Source organism: Nansenia antarctica (assembly GCF_963989245.1).
Source record: "Nansenia antarctica genome assembly, chromosome: 5".
Classification (NCBI taxonomy): domain Eukaryota; kingdom Metazoa; phylum Chordata; class Actinopteri; order Argentiniformes; family Microstomatidae; genus Nansenia; species Nansenia antarctica.
In genome coordinates, this window is record NC_137690.1 from 9,488,567 (window position 1) to 9,508,992 (window position 20,426).

General features: G+C 44.9%; 1 protein-coding gene across 1 annotated transcript; it reads left to right on the forward strand.

Moving 5' to 3' along the window:
* Positions 1-963: 963 nt before the first annotated feature.
* On the forward strand, positions 964-17,068 carry scarf2 (scavenger receptor class F, member 2; the record flags this gene model as incomplete). The annotated part of the gene is made up of 11 exons (XM_080530589.1): positions 964-1,088; positions 5,929-5,990; positions 6,104-6,205; positions 6,462-6,981; positions 7,678-7,896; positions 8,300-8,428; positions 8,716-8,819; positions 10,031-10,145; positions 10,870-10,994; positions 14,877-15,032; positions 15,870-17,068. Exons 1-11 carry the CDS (start codon positions 979-981, stop codon positions 17,066-17,068), a joined length of 2,841 nt encoding a protein of 946 aa, XP_080386715.1. The 5' UTR covers positions 964-978.
* Positions 17,069-20,426: the final 3,358 nt, after the last annotated feature.

Below are 20,426 nucleotides of genomic sequence, written 5' to 3' on the forward strand. Positions count from 1 at the left end.
CATTTTCTACATTATTCTTAATATATTATTTGTTAATATTGTTATTGTTAATAATAACAATGTTAGTAATAATAATAATAATAATAATAATGTTATTATTGTTACATCATCACAATGTGTCGGGTGGCGCTGCATCAACAGGTGGGCATTCAAAAACCAGACCAATATCATCCCCTAACTAAAGCACACGCACTTCTTTCTCCGAACGAGAAGTCAACTGTGGCGCACGAAACGTAAGCTCACTTCACTCTGTGTGTGTAACCATGGCCAAGGACAGAGTAACACATCAGGAATGTCCCTCTGCCACTCCTGACAGCGCAAGAAGAGAGGACATTGAGTAAAGAGACCATTTTTATTAGACAAAAAAAAGACGAACTTTTTAAAAAATGGTACTAAACTTTTGAGAAAAGCCGCTTTCTTTCTTTCTTTCTACTTTTTCTTTTGACATAGCAGCTGGGAGCAAAACATATAGCCTATGATTCGTGGTGTGAAGTTATGGTTGTTGACAATATTATAGGCAGTTACATATTGTCGGGGGATGACTGGACCTCTCAACTTTCACCATGCGTCTTTTCTTCTCCGCTATTCTGAATATGTATGGAATTGATAAACGTGTACTACGACTCAGCAATGAAGGAAAGTCATCCATTGAGGAGACCCAAACCCAATTGCGTGCTAAACGTTGGGCTTTCTAACTCCTTGGGAAGTGCGCTCTGTTGGGATCGGTGTCGCAAACACACTTTCTTTCAAATGTTGGATACGTCGATGGCGTAGACGGCAGTCAAGCCTTTCTCCCTCTGGAAACTGGATTTTATTATGTTTGGATAAAACCATCGAAAGTATTCGTCCATAACTACAAGCCCGGCGCTGTGGATTAAAATACAATATACATACTGCAAAAAAAAGAATATTTTCTGGAGGGCAGGAATGTTGAGCAAAAGTCAAAGAGGCGTCTAGAAGGATGCTGTTTCTACTACAATGGAATTGAAGAACACGTTTGCAGTTATTGTTGTGGTTTGTTTATTTTTTGGTTCGAGTCTCAGCCAAGAACTCAATCCCAAAGGCAGGAATGTATGCAAATTACCAGGGTAAGTAATGCATCCTACGGAATAACGGTTCTGTCGAAAAAGAAAATGAGTTGTCTTCCCCTATCACACTCAATACCGTACAGCCTAGTTGTTTTTGTTGATTGTTCATTTCTGTTTTCTATTCTGAATTCATGTACTTTGTTTACTGATATGTGCGATTCATTCAAAAGCCTTTTTTTAAAGATTAGTTTAGGCTATTGCAGTTTGTTTCCCTTAACGTTTAATAATTCCAATCGTTCAGACTCGATCACAGTTCTTTTCCTATGCATAACTTCTCACAGAAGGAGGAGTCCATACGAGCTGCCATCCAGATGCGAATCTTACATCTGGAACAGTGTGTACTACCCACTATGTTCGATAGGGGGCGCTACTATTGAGTGACTTGGACTGAAGTCGTGGCATCATCAATGATGACAATAACAACATAGAAATAGGGCAAGAACAATTACAATGCTTGTATGTAGGACTTTCTCTGTCATCAGAGATCTCAGTGTCAGTCTTAATATTTGACGTTGTTGTGTCTATTGCAATGCCATTCAGATCACATCGAAGCTCTTTTCCAGTAATAAGATCTATGCTGTTCTATAGGCTACAGTATGTTACCTAATTAGAACATTATGTAATTGCAAGAGACTGTTTCATAGTGGTCAAAAAGAATGCTTGATATAGCACCGTGTTTTTGACACATCATTTCACACAATTCCACATGAACTGGATCTTGGTCCAATGAACCCAGTGGTGTGGGATGTACTGTGTTGACATCCTTGTGTTCGATCAGAGGTCAAAACCTTCATAATAGACCAGCCGTCAGTGACACAAATAGGCCTCTACCCCTGGGCCCTGCCTGCTGTAATCAATATAGTCACGGTCAAACATCCTGTCATAAGACACAGACATTCATCTCATGGACCAAGACGTATCTATCTCTGGTTTCTTTTCTTTTCTTTTACTTGTTGCAAGTGCCTGCAGTTAGTTTGAAGGCCATTTACTATACAGTATATTGACAATTAGGATCATTGGTACAGTCTCAGTGCTTACCCTATACAGTAGTATTGCTGATGGTAAAGTCTCTCAACCCTTATTCCTTATAACTAACACTGGCCCCACTCTCAATTTACAATGGCAACCACATTCCTATTCTTAGGTTTTACTGGCTTTCTTGTGTTCTTGCAGTGAACCACCCCTGTCATTTTCACTCATTTGTGCATTTTGTTTTTATCTTTTACTGGCTTGAGTCACATGAAGAATCGAGGGAAGTAGTTGTGCATTTATCATCTCTGGTCAGCATTTCCTAACTGTGTCCTCATGTTGCTAAATCAACTCACTGAATGTTGTGGACCAGTTGACTACATCAACATTAGTTTCTATGTGAATTCGCACGTCTTGAACACTCATTGTTTGTCAGTACTCAATTGATAGAAATAGCATGTGGGAAAGTGAGATTTACAAAGCAAACCCAGAAATGTGGAATGATGCCGATGTCGATCTCGTTTTGCCAGCGAACACACAAAAATAGTGTTATTGAATGAGTGACGCAGCAATAGAGCACCCATTGAAGTGTTCAGCAACACAGATGTGGTCGTTAAAGTTTGATTTTAGTAATGAAAGACAAATGTGAGTCCTGCTTTGACTCCAAACATCTAATTAGTCCCTCAATGGACACAATCGGACTTCTTTAGAGCTGTGATGGATTGTTCTGTGGGTCAAGGGTCAAACAGGGTCAACCCCATACATGGAGAATGTGGTACATCAACACGCCTACAGTGTCACACTTTAATAACACCGCCTTAGGAATGCTCCACTGAAAAACATTTGATGTATATTTTGCAAAAAGTTTCATGCCGTGGCTAGTAGCAATGTAACCACACATCTCTATATGCATGTTTAAGCTTTGCTTGCATATATAAACCTAATTATATAGATGTTAAATCTGCCCCATACCACCCAGACCCCACCTCCCTCTGTGTGACAGGCCTAGCTTTGAGAAAGAACAGAAGCAGTTAGAGTTGCAGTTTTTTTAACACACGCCTGGTTTTAGAGTGTGTTTGTGTTTGTGTGTGTGTATGTGTATTTGTATGTGTATTTGTGTGTGTGTGTGTGTGTGTGTGTGTGTGTGTGTGTGTGTGTGTGTGTGTGTATCTGTGTGTGTGTGTGTGTTTGTCTGTGTATCTGTGTGTATGTGTGTGTGTGTGTGTGTGTGTGTGTGTGTGTGTGTGTTCGCACCCGTTTATAAGTCAGTAGTGTATGCTCTCTGACTTGCCCCAAACACATCAGAGGAAGTTAAAGTGTGGCGAGGGCCTTCCGGAGGTCACAGGCGTGGGAGGAAGAGGAGAAGCATCTGTCCTTTCCTGACAGGCCAGGCCTCGCTTCAAACCGAGCTGCCATGACTCGAGTAATCTCACACTCCTCCTCCTCTGATACAGTACTCCCTGCAGTCCAGCATACTTACTAGCTATCCTTAGCAGTGCTGCTAATCAAGCCTGACTGAACTGTCTGTTGTCCCACTATACATAATCTCCTAGGGTTAACACTTCAAAGCATACACGCAATGTGAGTGTTGGCTACTGACAGGCTGGGCGAGGTCAGGGTTAAGATAGTCTCATGTAGACTCCAAATCATGTTGTTGTCATGCTGCCTTAAGCCATGCTGCCTTATGCCTGGTTTCAACAAGGTTAGGGTTAAGGGCGCCGGGAATAAGGATATTGATGGGGAGTATGGTGGTATTTATAGTCATTCTAGGGTTGCAAACTTGTCACCTTTCAGTGAAATTCAGTTTTTACCTCAAAATAGGGGTGGGGGGGGGGTCTACGTCTCATCCAAGTCACATGATACGCGAGCTAACATCTTCCTGTCTGCTCTGTCGGGTAAACTCCATTGCTGTTAACACAGCCGTGCCTTTTTTACCTACTAAAAGAGCCGCCTCGGGGGTCAAATGACCGTCTTTACAATGCTCAAGCTGCTATTTACACACAACGACCACTAGTTGGCCGCTTGTAAATTAGCCTGCTTCCTACACAGAAAAACGGCAAAATAGCTTTATATTAGCTTATCCTGATGTGATTTTGAAAATGTAAGGATACTGGGTGGTAGAACGCACATATCTCATGGCTGTTCTAGTGTTAAAGTAACTTTTAGCTACAGGCAGCTAGCTACACTTCCAAACAGGTGGAGAACAGTCACGGTAAGCCACCTGTTTTCAAAGTAAATTATGCAGGTGTTAAGGTCAGGGCCGCCACTACTTACACATGCATCATCATTAGACCACCGTTGGTGCTAGAGCTATCCAGGCACACGTAGGATATGTTGTACTGTATTGTATTGTACTCTATAACAGATACCCCCATCAATTTGTTATTGTTTACCCCTCATGTTGTAATGACAACCTGATCCACACAGTGTATAATTGATTCCTCAGACACCCTATATATAATAATACAAATTATTCAAAAAATATCTTATGATTTTAATTCCAAAATAGTGGAGGGCCTTAGGGAATTATGAGGGCTGTTTGGTTCAGATTCTTCCGAAAGCACCAAATTTGGCCCAGATGTTGTCCATGATAAATGTTTTATGGGCGCCAAGATGGGAGAATTGGATTGAATTGGACTGGAAGAATCTGAAACAAAATATCCCCAAGGCTCCCCTCTAAAATTACATAAACTATTATCCTTGCATTAAGATGAAGTCAATTCAACTAATTGAGTGATTTGCTGATGACATTTTTGCATTTTACATTTCAATAAAAACTGGAAGAATTGAGATGGGTTTGTCCGGTAGCGTATCAATGAAGAAAGCTAAATCAAGCTACTTACTAAGTGCTATCTTGGATTCTGCTGGTGATCCTACACACTTTTGGAAAACAATTAAAACTACCTAAAGACGTTTTGTCAGACTCTGGCCTCATTAGAGAGAACATTTTGATAAGTAAAGCCTTTAACCAGCAGTTTATCTCAGCAGGCTTTTTATTTGAGAGAAATGGTGGTTTGGCTGACCCTGGTCAGACGGTCGACTGCACTCCCATCTCCCAGTTGGTTTAATGGGTCAACTACTTGCGAATCTTAGTTTTCATTTCAAAGATGTATGGATGAAGAAAGGAGAATCAGTGATTTGGCAATATGGGAATTAGATTAAGTAATGTTTACAATAAGATATTTTGTATTAAGAATGAATATGCTTATTGTGAATTGTTGATTATTGTATATGTTGTTATACCTCAGTTGGAAGTTACCCCGAGACTCATCTTTTTTTATTTATATTATTCTTTCAGAATAAACTAAACATAAAGTATAATGCCCCAGTGAAGTCTCCTTGTTCTTCATAAGTGCAACACTAGCGCTATCCATGTAGCAATTTAGCACCCAATTGTGACCTTTTTGGGCCATCACCAGTTCGCACCGCTGTCATACAGTGATATGCATATGCAATGCATATGGAAACAGCACAAATACCCCACTGACATCTTGAGTATTCAGTGGCCACATGAAAGGAGAAGTGTGAAAGATGTGTGAAAGAAAGGAACTATAGAGCTGGTGTGTGTGTGTGTGTGTGTGTGTGTGTGTGTGTGTGTGTGTGTGTGTTTGTGTGTGTGTGTGTGTGTGTGTGTGTGTGTGTGTGTGTGTGTCTCTCTCTCTCTTTCTCTCACAAAATGATGGTACAGAGCCCACTTTGTTATTATAAATAGGCTACACAATACATGAAAACACGTTAGTAAACATTATTAAAACATTATAATAAAAGTAATAATACAAAAAATCTTATTATTCATATTATCGAGAGGGGGGGGGATAAGCTGTCTTATCTTCTTCTTACTGACACTTTGTTTCTTTCCCCTCTGTTTCAGGTCCTCCACAGGTGTGGTCTGCTGCATAGGGTGGGGACAGCAAGGAAATGAATGTTTGACACGTACGTATCTATAACATTCAGTATCGTCCTTATTTAGGCACTGTTAATACATGTTGTTGTTATTCAATCAACTGTATGGACCTGTACAGTGAGTACTTATTTCCTCTCCCTAGCTCTCTGTGAAGGCAACTTCACGTGTAATGAGAACGAGGTGTGCGTCAGGCCCAACGAATGCCGTTGTCGCCATGGATATTTCGGAGCCAGTTGTGACACCAGTAAGCACCTCTTCTCTTGTCTCCTCAAATGTTCCAAACCTTCCGCTCAAACCGCTTCTGTTGAGTTTGGGGCTATAGAAGAGACTGATGTCATACTAAACTAGCAATGCAGTAGTTTTAATACTTTTGTAACGAAAATAAGTCATCAAAAAGAGATTATACACTAATGAAATGAAAGGCATTATCTGATGCTTGTGAGGCTCTCGGCCATATTATGCTGATGATACAGTATGACTTCCTCATCTTTTTTTCCCAGAATGCCCTACCCAGTTCTGGGGTCCGGACTGCAAGGGGAAGTGCCAGTGCTTCCCCAACGGCCACTGTGACGACGTGACGGGCCAATGCACCTGCAACCCCAACCGCTGGGGGCCCAACTGCGAGAAAGCCTGTCTCTGCCAAAAGGGCAAGTGTGACCAGGACACAGGGAAGTGTGCGTGCCACCCTGGCTTCTGGGGCCCCCAGTGTGCCAACAACTGCTACTGCAGCATCAACTCCGTCTGCGACCAGACCTCGGGCCGCTGTAACTGCAACCCGGGATGGTCAGGGAGGAACTGCGCCATCCCGTGTAACTGTAACAACTCGCCGTGCGAGCAGTTCACGGGCCGGTGTCTGTGCCGCGAGAGGCTGTGGGGCCCGCGGTGCGAGCGCTACTGCCAGTGCATCCACGGGAAGTGCAACCAGAACGACGGGACGTGTACCTGCACCCCAGGGTACCGCGGGAAGTTCTGCAGGGAACCGTGTCCCGCCGGTTTCTACGGACAGAACTGTAGGAACAGGTGAGGGAAAAAAACACGGACAGAACATGTGGCAGTTTCGACTGCGCTAGAAAACGTACATTTGTCATTAAAGCAGAATCTAAAGCCAAGCGTGTAATGTTCGGGTCTGTTGTATGATCAAGTGTTACGGTGTGGGTTTTGCGGTTCTTTAATGGAAATACAATGTGATATATGCTGCAGCTGATAACCCTTAACGCATTCTAACATGTTGAGGCTAGAGAATTGGTATTCCCATTATCCCATAATAATCATCCAATATGCTAAAGCAATTCAGGTTAAGTGATTTACCTTCCCCAGAGCCTGCGGCGCTCCTTTTAAACACAGTTGAATAACCCCATATTCATTCTCCACATAAAAGAAGAAAACACCCACATCCAAACGCTAGTACAGCATGAGTGACATTTTGACAGCGCATATTAAATTATATTTCCGCATTTTACCACCGTCAAAATGTGTGAGATTTGTTTATCTGCGATGCGTCGCGAAGATTTGTGGAACCAACGCACATGAATGTACCAGGGAAAGTTAGCAAATCATAGCAACTAAAGGAATGTTTAATGTGAAGACGCCACTTCAAATGACACACACTAGTCACCCATAGTATTGCCTGACACGCACTGTCAATGTGTCACCCGTCATGTGCCATGCTGCTCCGAAAACATGAACATGATGAACCTTCCGTCTGTCTGTCCCCAGGTGTGGCCACTGTAAAGGGCAGCAGCCCTGTAAGGTGACGGAGGGCCGCTGTGTGACCTGCGAAAGGGGTTGGAACGGGACCAAGTGTGACCAGACGTGCCTGCCAGGCTTTTTCGGGGAAAACTGTGAGGACGTGTGCCCCCCGTGTAAAGACGGACATTTCTGTAACCGCATCGATGGGAAGTGCTCCCACTGCAACCCCGGCTGGATCGGGGACAGGTGAGAGGTCACTAGAGTTATCTAGGTGTGGAAAAGAAGAGATTGTTGAGAGATTGGATTGTTGCTAATCCATGGTTTTTCGGCCACTGAACATGACATGAAAAACATAGAATGTATTGCTGAATCGTGACATCTTAATCACGTGTAAATGTTCTATATTGTATTCAGTAGTCATTATTTGTCGTCCATTTGTTGTGTGCAGCATGTCCAACCCTGTAAACCCCCTGTCCTACAATTTCCAAAGACTTGAAAGCATTATTTGAAAGACTTTTAGCCATTACCTACAGTACCAACCGTTCTCCTCGCATGGCATGCTGTGATAATAACAGTAGTGGGACGTGATCCCCAGCTTCTGATGATGTCTGTAATCATGACATTCCTGTGGTGTGTGTGCCTATGGTAGGTGTGAGGTACGCTGCCCCAACGGAACGTACGGGGATAACTGTGAGAACGACTGCAGCCACTGTTTTAACGGCGTTTGTCACGTGGCCACCGGAGAGTGTCTGTGTGACCCGGGCTTTTATGGGACCTAGTAAGTCACGGGCATGCCTCCTCTCACGAAAACATCTTCTTGTTTATGTTTTACCTCACCGCTACAATACACAGAGAGGACATCTCCCTAGCCTTAGTAGTGCATTGCCGTAGTTTTAACTGTGTCTTAGACATTATAGTTAATTCAGTTGACATGTAGACATTGTAGTTCATTCACTTACTTTTTTTTATCCAGCAGTTCATTCACTTTTTTCATCCCATTAGTATCATTACATGTACTGTATTGACAGAGTAAGGCAGCCCATGTTTGTCTTCTCCCCATTCCAGTTGCAATATGACCTGTCAGATGGGTCAGTTCGGAGTGAACTGTGCCCAGACCTGCTCCTGTCACGACAAGAACTGCAACCCAGTATCTGGGGCCTGCAACCTACGTAAGAAAACCACTCTCTCTCTCTGTCTGTGTTCTGTTAAGTTTAAGACATTTCGGAGAATGTTATGAGCTTAACACATCTTAGGTCATTGATTCGAGGGCGGTGATTCTACAAGACAAGGAGGAGTTGGCATTGTGTTGAAAGGAGGGTGAAATGCAAAGAAAGTGCCCCCCCCCCCCCCCAGAATATGAGGATCTCAACAAACAAAAAATACACCCCTCCCTACACTAACCAAAACAATAGTCACAGACCAAATCCAGAGCAAATGTGTGCACTCCTCGAAACCTCTGAAAACCCCGCTTGAACTGTTTGTCCGCCTAAATAGCCAGTTGCTAGCGGTGACGCTGGTGCATAGAATGTCTCTGAGTTGGATATGGACAATGAGCGTTAGCACACATGTCTGTCCAGCTCACTGTGTTGTGGAGCTAACATTGTGGGACTTGATGGCGTTTCCAGACCGTTGTCCGTTTTTTTACGGCTGTGTTTGTTGGCTGTGTTCCTGTCCATCCGGAAAGAGAGGGAAATAAAAAAGGAAGGATAGTAGAGAAAGATAGAGAGAGAGAGAGAAAGAAGCGAGAGAGAAAGAGGGCCGAGGGGAAGGCTGGAGGAAAAGTGGAGGGATTGAAGCAGCAATGGGGGGGGGCGGGGTGAGGGCGTGGGGCGGGGGTAAGGAAACCGGGTCACCAGAGGTTTCGACAAATGGACATGTTGGGAAGCGGTGGTGATGTCATCGGGTCAGGCTTTCGGCTCGACAGTCCCTTCCTTTATCCAGCTGTGAACACAGAGTGCTTACACGCCACACCCAGGCCACTCATCTATCCATCATGGTCTTATGTGACAGTGCAGGGACCCGGGGCCACCAGTATTTAGCTGCTTACTAATAGCTTATCTCACTGCTCTTGTCATCTGCACAGCAGTAGAGTCTATACTGTGTAGCGGATAGATAGATGCTTATGCAAGATAGCAGATGTAGCCAGCTCGGACAGGGAGGGGCACTAATAAATCATTGTGGTAGTGATGTTAACCTGAGTTATGCTGTAGGGAGTGTAGCGGAGGGGGTGAGGGAAGGATGGGGGTTAGGTGGCACTGCACCAGCAGTCTGAACACAACAGTACCAGCGAGGTACAAACACACCCTGACATCCCTTGTTCTTGTTCTTGTTCTTGTTCTTGATCTTCTTCTTCTTCTTCTTCTTCTTCTTCTTCTTTCAGAGCCCAACCAGCGGATGGGTGTGATCGCAGCAGGAACCCTAGTCTCCTTTCTCCTCATTGTCCTCCTCTCACTGCTGTGCTGCTGCTGTCTCTGTCGGAATAAAGATGACCACAAGTGAGTGACCAACAGACAGGCGGACCAACAGACAGACAGACCAACAGACCAGACAGACCAATAGACAGGCAGACCAACAGACAGACAGACAGACAGACCAGACAGAACAGACAGATGGACAAACCGCCAGACAGACCAGGCAGACAGTCAGACAGACAGACCAGACAGACCAACAGACAGACAGACAGGCAGACCAGACAGACAGACAGACAGACAGACAGACCAGGCAGACCAACAGACAGGCAGACCAGACAGACAGACAGGCAGACCAGACAGACAGCAGACAGACAGACAGACAGACAGACAGACCAGACAGACAGACAGACAGACAAACCAGACAGACCAGACAGACCAACAGACAGGCAGACCAAACAGACAGACAGACAGACAGACAAACCAGACAGACCAGACAGACCAGCAGACAGGCAGACCAGACAGACCAGCAGACAGGCAGACCAGACGGGCAGACAGACAGACAGACAGACAGACAGACCAGACAGACATACCAGACAGACCAGACAGACTATTTGATCCCATAGTAATGTTTAGCCCATAGAAGTAGTAGTACTACAGTAGTAGTACTAGAATATGATGTATTACAAGTCAATAATGGGTTAGTATTGAATTGTCAGTAGCCCATGGTGCCTTCAAGCTCACCCACATTTGGATATGTTGTGTGTGTGGTTAATTTAGTATGTTTTCCATGGCGTCATCCCTCTTTCAGTCCTGACCAAGACAACTCTACCAACAGCAAAAAAGCCAAGCGCATCCTGTGTGGACGATTCAGCCGCATCAGCACTAAACTCCCCCGGATTCCTCTCCGGCGACAGAAGCTGCCCAAAGTAGTCGGTAAGCCCCAAACTCTCCCCATGATGTAGCCTCAACGCAGTCAAGCCCCGAGCCAAAAAGCTGCTGTTCTCGACATGGACCGCCCATCGTTGTGTTTGTTTGTGCTTAAAAGCGTCTTACTCAGTTAGATTCAATCCAATATGACTTTGTTAACCCTCTGCGGGGCAATTAAGGCCATTTCAGACCACAATTGCATAAACATACTCTCCACATGTAATACATTCAACATACAACATATACAACACAACACAGGGGCATATTCAGATGAGGTTTTCTGTGTCATTGCAAGCCTCCTCAACTCCTAAGTGAGCGTCAGGGGTACTGTCTTTTGCGTGGAGTGGGTTTTTCAGACAATGAATAGGGTTGAAAAGTGGACTGCGGCTGCCAAGCGGGTATGGGGTTTCATTTGAAAGGAATGTACTGGTTGCAGGCCTTATTATTCTTGGCACCCTTAAATGCCATGTGTTCATATTATTACAGCCCTAAACGGGGCCATTTTTTGCTCTTTTCTTTACTCATTTCCCTCCTTCTCTAAGAAAGTTCCTCCTCGGCTGAAGGCTGTGTTATTAAAAAAAGGTCAGTGGTGCTTGTAGCCGAGGTGCTGAGTGATACTCTATCAAAGGCAGCTTTGTTTGTGTCAACGTGGAGCTGCCGTGTGGAGGTCTTGTGGTCGGGTTATAGGGGTGTCGGTGACCAGGTCAATCTAAAGAAGACTACTACTACACACTGAAGGCATCTCTATTGTCCGTCCAGAGGTCTAGACAAGGCCTCTATTTTTGTAGCATTCTACAGGCCTCTATTGCCTCTATTTGTATAGCATGCTTTGTCCGAACTGGGGATATATATATTGAATCATGACTATCTGGACTGCCTCTCAATGCAGGAAGGTCTTATCTATTCTTGAATCTGTTCTAGAAGGAGAAATGTCTTAACTATTTTGTGGACTTTGTCATCGTTGCAGTGCAGTGTAATATAACACTTTAAAGGGGTCATTTAAAAGCAGCGTGGTGTTGAAGGAGTTAAAGAATGGTGACCTCGCTTCTTCTTCACGACTGAGTAGCATGTGCTTCCCCAGTTATTCGGCTGATTATTTAAGCAAGCAGCTGTCTACATTGTGCCTGCGTAAAAAAAGACACCGAAACAGTGTTGTCTTTGTCATCTTGTGTTGGGACACTAAGAGGAATTTTCACAAACATGCTCAAAGTTAACTGTAAACTTAAAAACAATTTGCCAGCAGCAATGAAAACGCCATTTTGTTAAATGTCAGACTTCCTTTCAGACAATCAAACCCTTTCTTTCTCGTATACAAAGATATCATGTCTTGTCCATTTTCGAATCAAACAAATCAAGTATCACAAACTATCCCTTTGCGAGTCTGGCTAGACAAAATGGGGTTTCCGTTCTCTCTCGAAGTTTTTCTGCCCTAGATTTACATGGTAACGTGGAGAAAGAAACTATTATTTTTTTTTTTTCCCTCAGTCTCCCAATTGCTTAGCCCCTGTCTTGTTTAGGATGAGAGAACTGGTCAGCCTGTCTCTTCCCCTCTGTCTAGTCCAGAGCCAGCCGCTCTGCTTTCCACATTGCCTGCCCACAGAAGCATGGCCTGCCAGCGTTCTGAAACCCTACCCTCACTGGGGCTCCGCAGTCCTGCACACGCATTCCAAAGGGGGCCCACTGGGCCTGAAACAGGAAGTGGCCAAATTTACCCCAGCCGTGTCAGACCTGTGATTTATCCACACCGGGGTCAATGGCAACAGATGTAGCAGACAAAAGGAAAGAAGGACCGGGGATTGGAGGGGAAGAAAACATTTGCTCTTTCACATAGAACGTATACACTGTTGCTACACAAAAACTCCCACCAAACAGCCCTCTCCCCCCCCCCCCCCCCCCCACACACACACGCACCTCCCCTCCCATACATACTATAAAACCCTGGCTCTTCGACAGTACTGTGCTTATAGTTTGTCATTCCATTCTGAGCATATTTATTCCACGCCCTAAACACCACCCTATGCCTCGCTCTCCCCCTCTCCATTGTCCCACTCTGTGTGTCCGAGCGCCTCCTCGTGAAAAGTGCTTTGGAGCTGGGCCACCTGCTGTACGTAGAAGAGCTAGGCCTGCGCAGCTGTGACACGGCTATGCAGCTGGGGCTCGTCAGAAATGCACTGTTGTCGGACAGCCTGGATCTAAGGTGGTCTCTCAGTGGCGTCCACTCCCCCTGAAGTCTGGGTGTATACATCCAAGGACAGCAGTTGTTCACTGTCGCATCAAAGCTACAGAATGCAGAATGGCGGAGCATGTGTTTGTTGGTTGACTCTGAGTTTAGCGACAGTCTGCTAGCGACACATTGTCCAAACTCCATTCTAGCCTGCTGTGGCAGGGCTTTTACTGAGGGGTTAGAGAGGTAGCGACTTTGCATAACATCCACCCCTGTTTATTTATTACCATAGTTGAATTTGAGCGAAATATTATTTGACTAAAAGACAAGCAGCTGTTAGCTTATTTTCTTGCATGTTCTTGTTTGTATTTGTGGACAAATATTTGGCGGACGCATTGTATACAGTTGCACTGTTTCCAACAGTTGTCACTGCCACAATCCACAAAGATCTAAACCGAGCTAATTTCTTTGACGGTACCACCCAATCGTAATTGTTCCATTGCAAGTCGTCTGGGATCAACATCCCGACCAGGCCAGAGACAGAATTAGTCATTTTCTGATGAAAAGTGAAGTCAGATGCCACGTTTACCCTGAGTCAGCAGGATATCCTCAAATAGTCACAGTCGTGTGTTGAAATCCCCAACAACAAAGCCTCAACCCGACGGCACCGTAAGAAGAATAGACTGCTCCTGCATTCACACACCTGTGTTGCTGTTAACTGATGCCAGATTTCACAGTTCAAAGCCTCTCAAAGAGACCCAGACTTGTCCAGAAGCAACCCCCCTACAGTGCACACACGTCTCGAAATTATGACTGAAAGTATGACTCACTCACACATGAACAAGAATAATCCAGCCCAAAAATTGGAGGGCAACGTTGGAACAGGGGAGGCTGGTGGAGGAAGAAATTGGAGGACAGGGTCTTTTCATTGCATAGAACGGAATGTGGAATGGCATCAAACCCCATGTTCCATTCAATTCCATGTATTATACAATTAGCCCGTCCTCCGATTATTTCTTCCTCCACCAGCCTCCACTGAAGTGGAACTACTACCATTATTGCTTGTACCAGCAGTATGCAGCAGTATTCAATCCTTTTAGGAATCTACACAAGAGTCTGGGGGTGAAGGGACTTGGGGTTGTTTCTGGACATGGTTGCAGTTTTAGCCTGAGGGATCGTCCAGGGAGGGTTTAGCATAGCGGAGAGAGAACAAACGTATGAATGTATACGGGGGTGCAAACAAGCGTATCTGATGTAGCCAGTTAACAGCCCTGTCTCTGGCCAGATGGGAAGAGTTTACCACAAGCATCCCACAGCCCACAGCTGTCCAGGGACTGAGAGGTCAGCAGAAAAAATACCAACATCTAAAGATGAGGGAGGGAGAAAAGAGAGGGAGGACAGAGAGAGCACTGACCTACATTTGGCAAAAGGAAAAGGAGCATTATCTAGTTGAAATAACACCCAAAATGAAACTCATTCATCTGCAATATCTAGTTTGTTTGGAGTGTAAATAGCACACATATACAGTGTGTGTGTGTGTGTGTGTGTGTGTGTGTGTGTGTATGTGTGTGTGTGTGTGTGTGTGAGTGTGTATATATCCTCCACATAACATCTTGGGAATCAATGTGAGGAAAACAGAGCTGCTGTTGTTCTTGAGTGAGGTCGTCCGTCCCCCTCTAACTGACCTTTCGGCTCTCTGTTTGTTTTCCCTCCCTCGCCCCCAGTAGCCCACCACGACCCGGAGAACACCTTCAACTGCAGCTTCATCGAGCCCCCCTCTGTGGCGGAGCAGCCCTCCCCCTCCTCCTGGTCCTCTCAGGAGTCTTTCTCCTCCTTCGAGAGCGGAGACGACGGTCCCGTCTACTGCGTGCCCCACGAGGGTGAGTCATCAACAGAGTCAACAAACACTGTGATTTGCCTAGCTACCCCTCACAAATAAACACGTTACGCGGGAACACACACTGTAGCACACACACACACACACACACACACACACATCTCGCACACACTCTCACGCAAGCATGCACACGTACACCTCTGACCCCCCCACCCCCACAATATTGTTTTTTTGTTTGTCACAAAGTGTGTGTGAAGAAAAATACCCCCAAGATGACTATACACTGACTCACACTTCTGCAGACATCATTAGGGAGATAACTCGTTAACAAGTTCCTTATCATGTGCCATCCAAGCTCAGTTCCTCACCCTGTGTGGATGTAAAACCATAAACAGGAAATGGTAATGGTAAAGTCAGCATATGGCCCACGTCCAAGTAATGACTCACTCACTTGTAACTCTGTGGAAAACACCATTAGTTTCTGTTCCGTAAAAGTTTGTGGAAGTAAAACCCTCCAGAAATAGTGATTTTAATAACAGAGCACAGAGGGTCTCAAAATAGATTTGCATTACAGTGTTCACTTTATTTTATGGTATTGTCCCATTGGTGTACTTAATAGTTACTAGGGAATTATGTTGTAACAATGGTTCCTTTCTGGTACTTACATCAAATAACTCTGCATAATTGGTAACTGGCCTTATAAATGAATCCAAAAGAAACAAACTCTAATTCATTGGTTATTACTGTGTAATTACTATTTTTTACTATGTCATTACTATGTATACCTGGATGGTCCTAGTTATCCTGTATTGTACCACTGTACTGTGTTGTTTTGCTCCCCAAAATGAATCTCACGGCTTTCTCTGTCATTGTTCCATAGAGTCGTTGAGTGAGAGTAAGGGCAAGAGCAGCCCCAACCCTGTGTCTGAGAAGCCTGCAGCCGCCCCCGGTGAGGACGACGCGGGGGAGTACACCTCTCTGAAGGACACCAGCGTCACCAAGCCTCCCGCCGGGGACGGGAGCGAGCTGCCGCTGCTCAAGTCCTCCGACAGCGAGGGCTCCACCAGCGGTTCCGAGTCGGCCGTAGGGGCCCTCTACGCCCGCATCGCCCGCCTCTCCAAACACTCTAAGGAGGAGGAGGACGCGGGTGGCGCCGTCACCATAGAGGTCAAAGGGAGCGGCAAGCCCCCGCCGTCTCCCGGGAAGACAAAACCTCGTCCGCCTGACCCCTCCACCAAGCCCAAGGTGTCATGGATCCACGGTAACAACGCCTCTGGGAGCCCCCAGCCGGAGCAGCAGGGGAAAGGGTTAACGGTTCCCAAGGAGAAGAAGAGGAGCTCCAGCGACGGCTCGGCCAAGAGCGAGGAGAGGCAGAGGATGAAAGAGCAGGCCAAGGAGAAGAGCAGGGAGCCCAGGCACCTGGACGGGAAGGTAGTCGAGGCCAACGGCTCGCCCAGCAAACACAAGGCCCACAGGGGCAGCAAGCCTGGGGAGGACCACAGCAACCCCATGGAGCACATCAACGGGGTGGTGCAGAACGCCCTCAAGAAGATCGGCAACTTCCACAGCTCCTCAGACAAGAAAGTGGCAGAGAGCCCCAAAGAGCCACCCAAGAGCCCCAAGGTCATCCACCCTCATATGAACTCAGAGGCAGCGACGCTGCTGGCTGCCCAGCTGAAGGAGAAGACCCAGAGTATCAACAGGAACGAAGGGACGGGCCTGGTGAAGACCAATGGCCTGTCCACCCCCCAGGCCCACCGGGAGAAGCCCACCCCTCCCCAGAAGGCCAAGAGGACCACCGCGCCAGGACACCAGGGGACTAACAAGCCCTTGCTTCCCACCTCCAGCCACCTCCAGAAGATGGTGGCCCCCGTTACAGACCCAGGGACACCCGAAACCAAGAGCCCGGAGAAGCAGGACTTAAATGGCTCCAGGGTCGGAGAGGCAGGGGACCCCACGCCAAAGAAGACCCCGATCAAAAAGCCTCCACGGAAGAAAGGCAAGGAAGGAACTTTGGACACAGAACCTAAGACCCCGCAGCCAAAGACAGCCATTATGCCACCACAGATAGTGAAATAGACGCTTTGAACAAGCAGGGTTTTTTGTTGTTTTTTCACCCACAGGACAACGGTGAATTTATTCAAGAGAAAATGGACTTGGTGGAGTTTCATCAAAGGAATTTATTATTTTTGGTTTGTTAGTTTTGTGTGTCCAGGACCAGTAGAAAAGTAAGTGGAACTTTTTATGTGGTAAACTCATTGAGTTCTGTGGCGTGTGGGTTGGTGTCATAATGAAGTGTATACCGTATAGTATTACATGGACTGAAGGTCATTTCGTAAACTCTTTTTGTATACCTATTTGCATATCTAGTTTCCATTACGAGCTATAGGCAAGCCGGATATAACTGTGTGAGACCTTGTGTGCGAGAGTTGTGACAGTGGCAAACAGTTATATTGTATTGTTCGTTCATCTTTATTTCTCCAATGCCCACCACTATGTATTTATGTATGAATCTCTAACAAACCTAGCTTATATTATTTTGATTTCAAAATGTTTGTTTCAGTTTTCTGTATATGTGATACAACAATAGCAATCTATGCAAAAAGAGATCTCAACAAAGGTACTGAAAAACAAGTAGCCTATAAAAGTGTTCTGAATTTGCTAACTGTTCCTCAAAGGAGAGTGTTTTTTTATTGAAGTTATATTCGCCCTTGGGCATAACACATAATTCTGGGGATTTTCTGGACTTTAAAATCTGTTCTCTCATCCACAACGTCACAGTTTATCAGAGATCAAATGATATTTTTGAAGTTGTGCGAACAGCAAAACAGTGCCGGGGAATCAGTCTTAACACGGCAGAACAGTTGCTAAATGTAAGTGCACTATTACCAGAATATGCTCTTTATTCTTGTTCAGTCAGCTGAACCTAAAAGCTAGGATGTTAAGCTATGGCTCCGCTCCCTGCCTCTCAGCGTACCAGTGCAATAACATGCTGCACATAGCAGACGGTAACAGATGGCTGTGGTCAGCATGGCGCAGTGATGTCGCCCATCTGAGGCCTTGAAGTAGTGTTGCCCCTCGCCCAAACCAATGCCTAGGTTTTGTTAGGGTAACGGTTATGATGCTGCTTCATGAGTTACGGCTCGAATACACCGCAAGCGGGAACCTCAGCAGCGCATGTGTGTTTCATTTCGGCGCCCATGTTAATGGGTCAGAGCAGCCATACAGCCCGCGTGAGACGCTCGTCTCAAGCGTGCCTCACACTGGCTGCCTGCGGCACACCAGCTAGAGAGTCGGACTCTTGCATTATGATTTCTGCGTGCCGCACGCGTTCCAGGCAAAACTCAATGTACAAATATAAGGGCTGGCAGTAGCAGCTCCGCAGTTAGAGCCTCAGAAGACATGCAGTCAGTAGGGAAGCCGCAAGCGAGAGAAGCAGTCCCACCATGCACACCATGCGCTGCGTGTACACCAGGCGTCCGGTGTATTCCAGGCTTTAGTGTAGTTAATAGTTATGATGCTGCTTCACGTGTTAGTTGTGATTGTGTTACATGGTATCAAATCCAGCCTCCAGATTCAGATGGATTATACCTGTTACATACGCATAAGTCCTCTTCTGTAGCATCTTCATCCATGTTCAGTACATCCCTTTCATTCTTATTAACAGATGAACTAGTCATTTACAGGTCAGGTTCCTCACTCAAGGAAGCTTCTTTTTCTTACAGTCTTGATGCCAAACACATATTAGCCATTTCCCAAGCCTAGCTGTTTTGTGAGGTGCATACAACATAAGATATGCTTGGTTTGTTGAGTCTTTTTTCCAGATGTTTTACCATGAGAATACACCACTAGTGTTTTATGGTACCAGTGCCTTTGTTGTTACAGAGATAGAGATTACGTAACAGATGTTTGACACTTCGATCATTGTCTACCTATTGATGAACTCCTATATAAATGACAGTAAGTCTACACATGTTGCTTCGTAACAACTGTACGGCTAAACATCTTATTTTGGTAGGCTAATTCAAGTTCATTAGCTAAAGGGGCCTTATTGAAAAAAGGGTAGAGCTCTCCTTCCATCACCCATTCCGATGCATCTATTAATCAATATCTCATGTAAGATGCTCGAGTTACACATAGTATAAATAGGTAACTACAGTGAGAGAGGAGGCTCATTCAGTAGGTGTTCTTAAAGCCATCAGCATTTTTATAAATCAATGAAGTGACAGTGGTTCATGCCCTGGATTTAGATTAGTTTTTTTCCAGAGCTATTTGACAGTAATCATGATTGTTACAGTGTCTTTTTTACATGTTTTGTTGTTTTATGTAAAATTGTTTCAAGGTACAGCCAGTTTCATCGTATGTGTTATTTTTCTACATTTTCTACAAGTGATGATATTTGTGTATTACCATTATTGTATATGTTCGTAAGCTGTGCTTATATGGTTTTTTGCTACGTATTTTTACTCTGTGTCAATGAACTGGCTTTCATGTAAAATTGTATTTGCTTCTGTTCTTGTTTGTGTCAGGCTTTTGAGTCCTAAGTATGAGTGCTTGTATCAGTACTTAATATGTAAAGTTTACTTTGCTTGTTAATTGTTCTCTGTTGATGTTATTGTTTGTTTAACACTTAACTGCATGAAGCAGAGTGAAATTATATGGCATTAATAGCTACACAAGAAATCTATAGCCTACTCTATCCTATCTCATCCTATTATTATCGTTTTTCATCCATAGGGAAAAAAAATAACAAATATTGAAAATTCAAAAGGATTGTACAGTATGTGCCTATTATGATACCACTGTCATTAAGAATACATATAACTGGGACCATGAAGTTGTGTGATGATCATTTGTCAATTTAAGCAAGCAGAAAACACATATCGTTCTTTTTTTTTTTTTTACTATCTGACTGGCCCAAACTGCTTCTTCAGGTAACAGTACATATTTGTAAAGCAGGGCCTCAAAATGCTACCAAAACATAAGCAATGATACAGCATATTTGTTACTCGTCTTTTTGTTTGTTTGTTTGTTACCTACTTTGATTTGCATTTGGTTTATCGTTGTTGGTGTTTCCATTGACTTCTTTGAAATAAAAGCGATACATGTTGATATACTGAACATTTTCTCCCCTGTCATTGTATCCTGTGGACATTTTTTTCAATCATCTCTCATCTCCTTGTCACACACTACACTGAGAGAGTCAACCAAGGTATGCATCTCTACCAAACAGCTCACCTCCCCAAGGGTCGTCCCAAATATCCCCAAACCCTGTGGCAACAATTGATATTTTACAGTTTCCTGTGACTCGTGGCTGCCCCTCTCCTGGAGACTAGATGTGGGGCCGGAGTGAGCGTTTACCACGGTCATACTAGGATCATCAAAGAGAGAAGGGCCAGGGGACCCACTGCTGGGCTCCTCCAGTGGGGGGACAAGA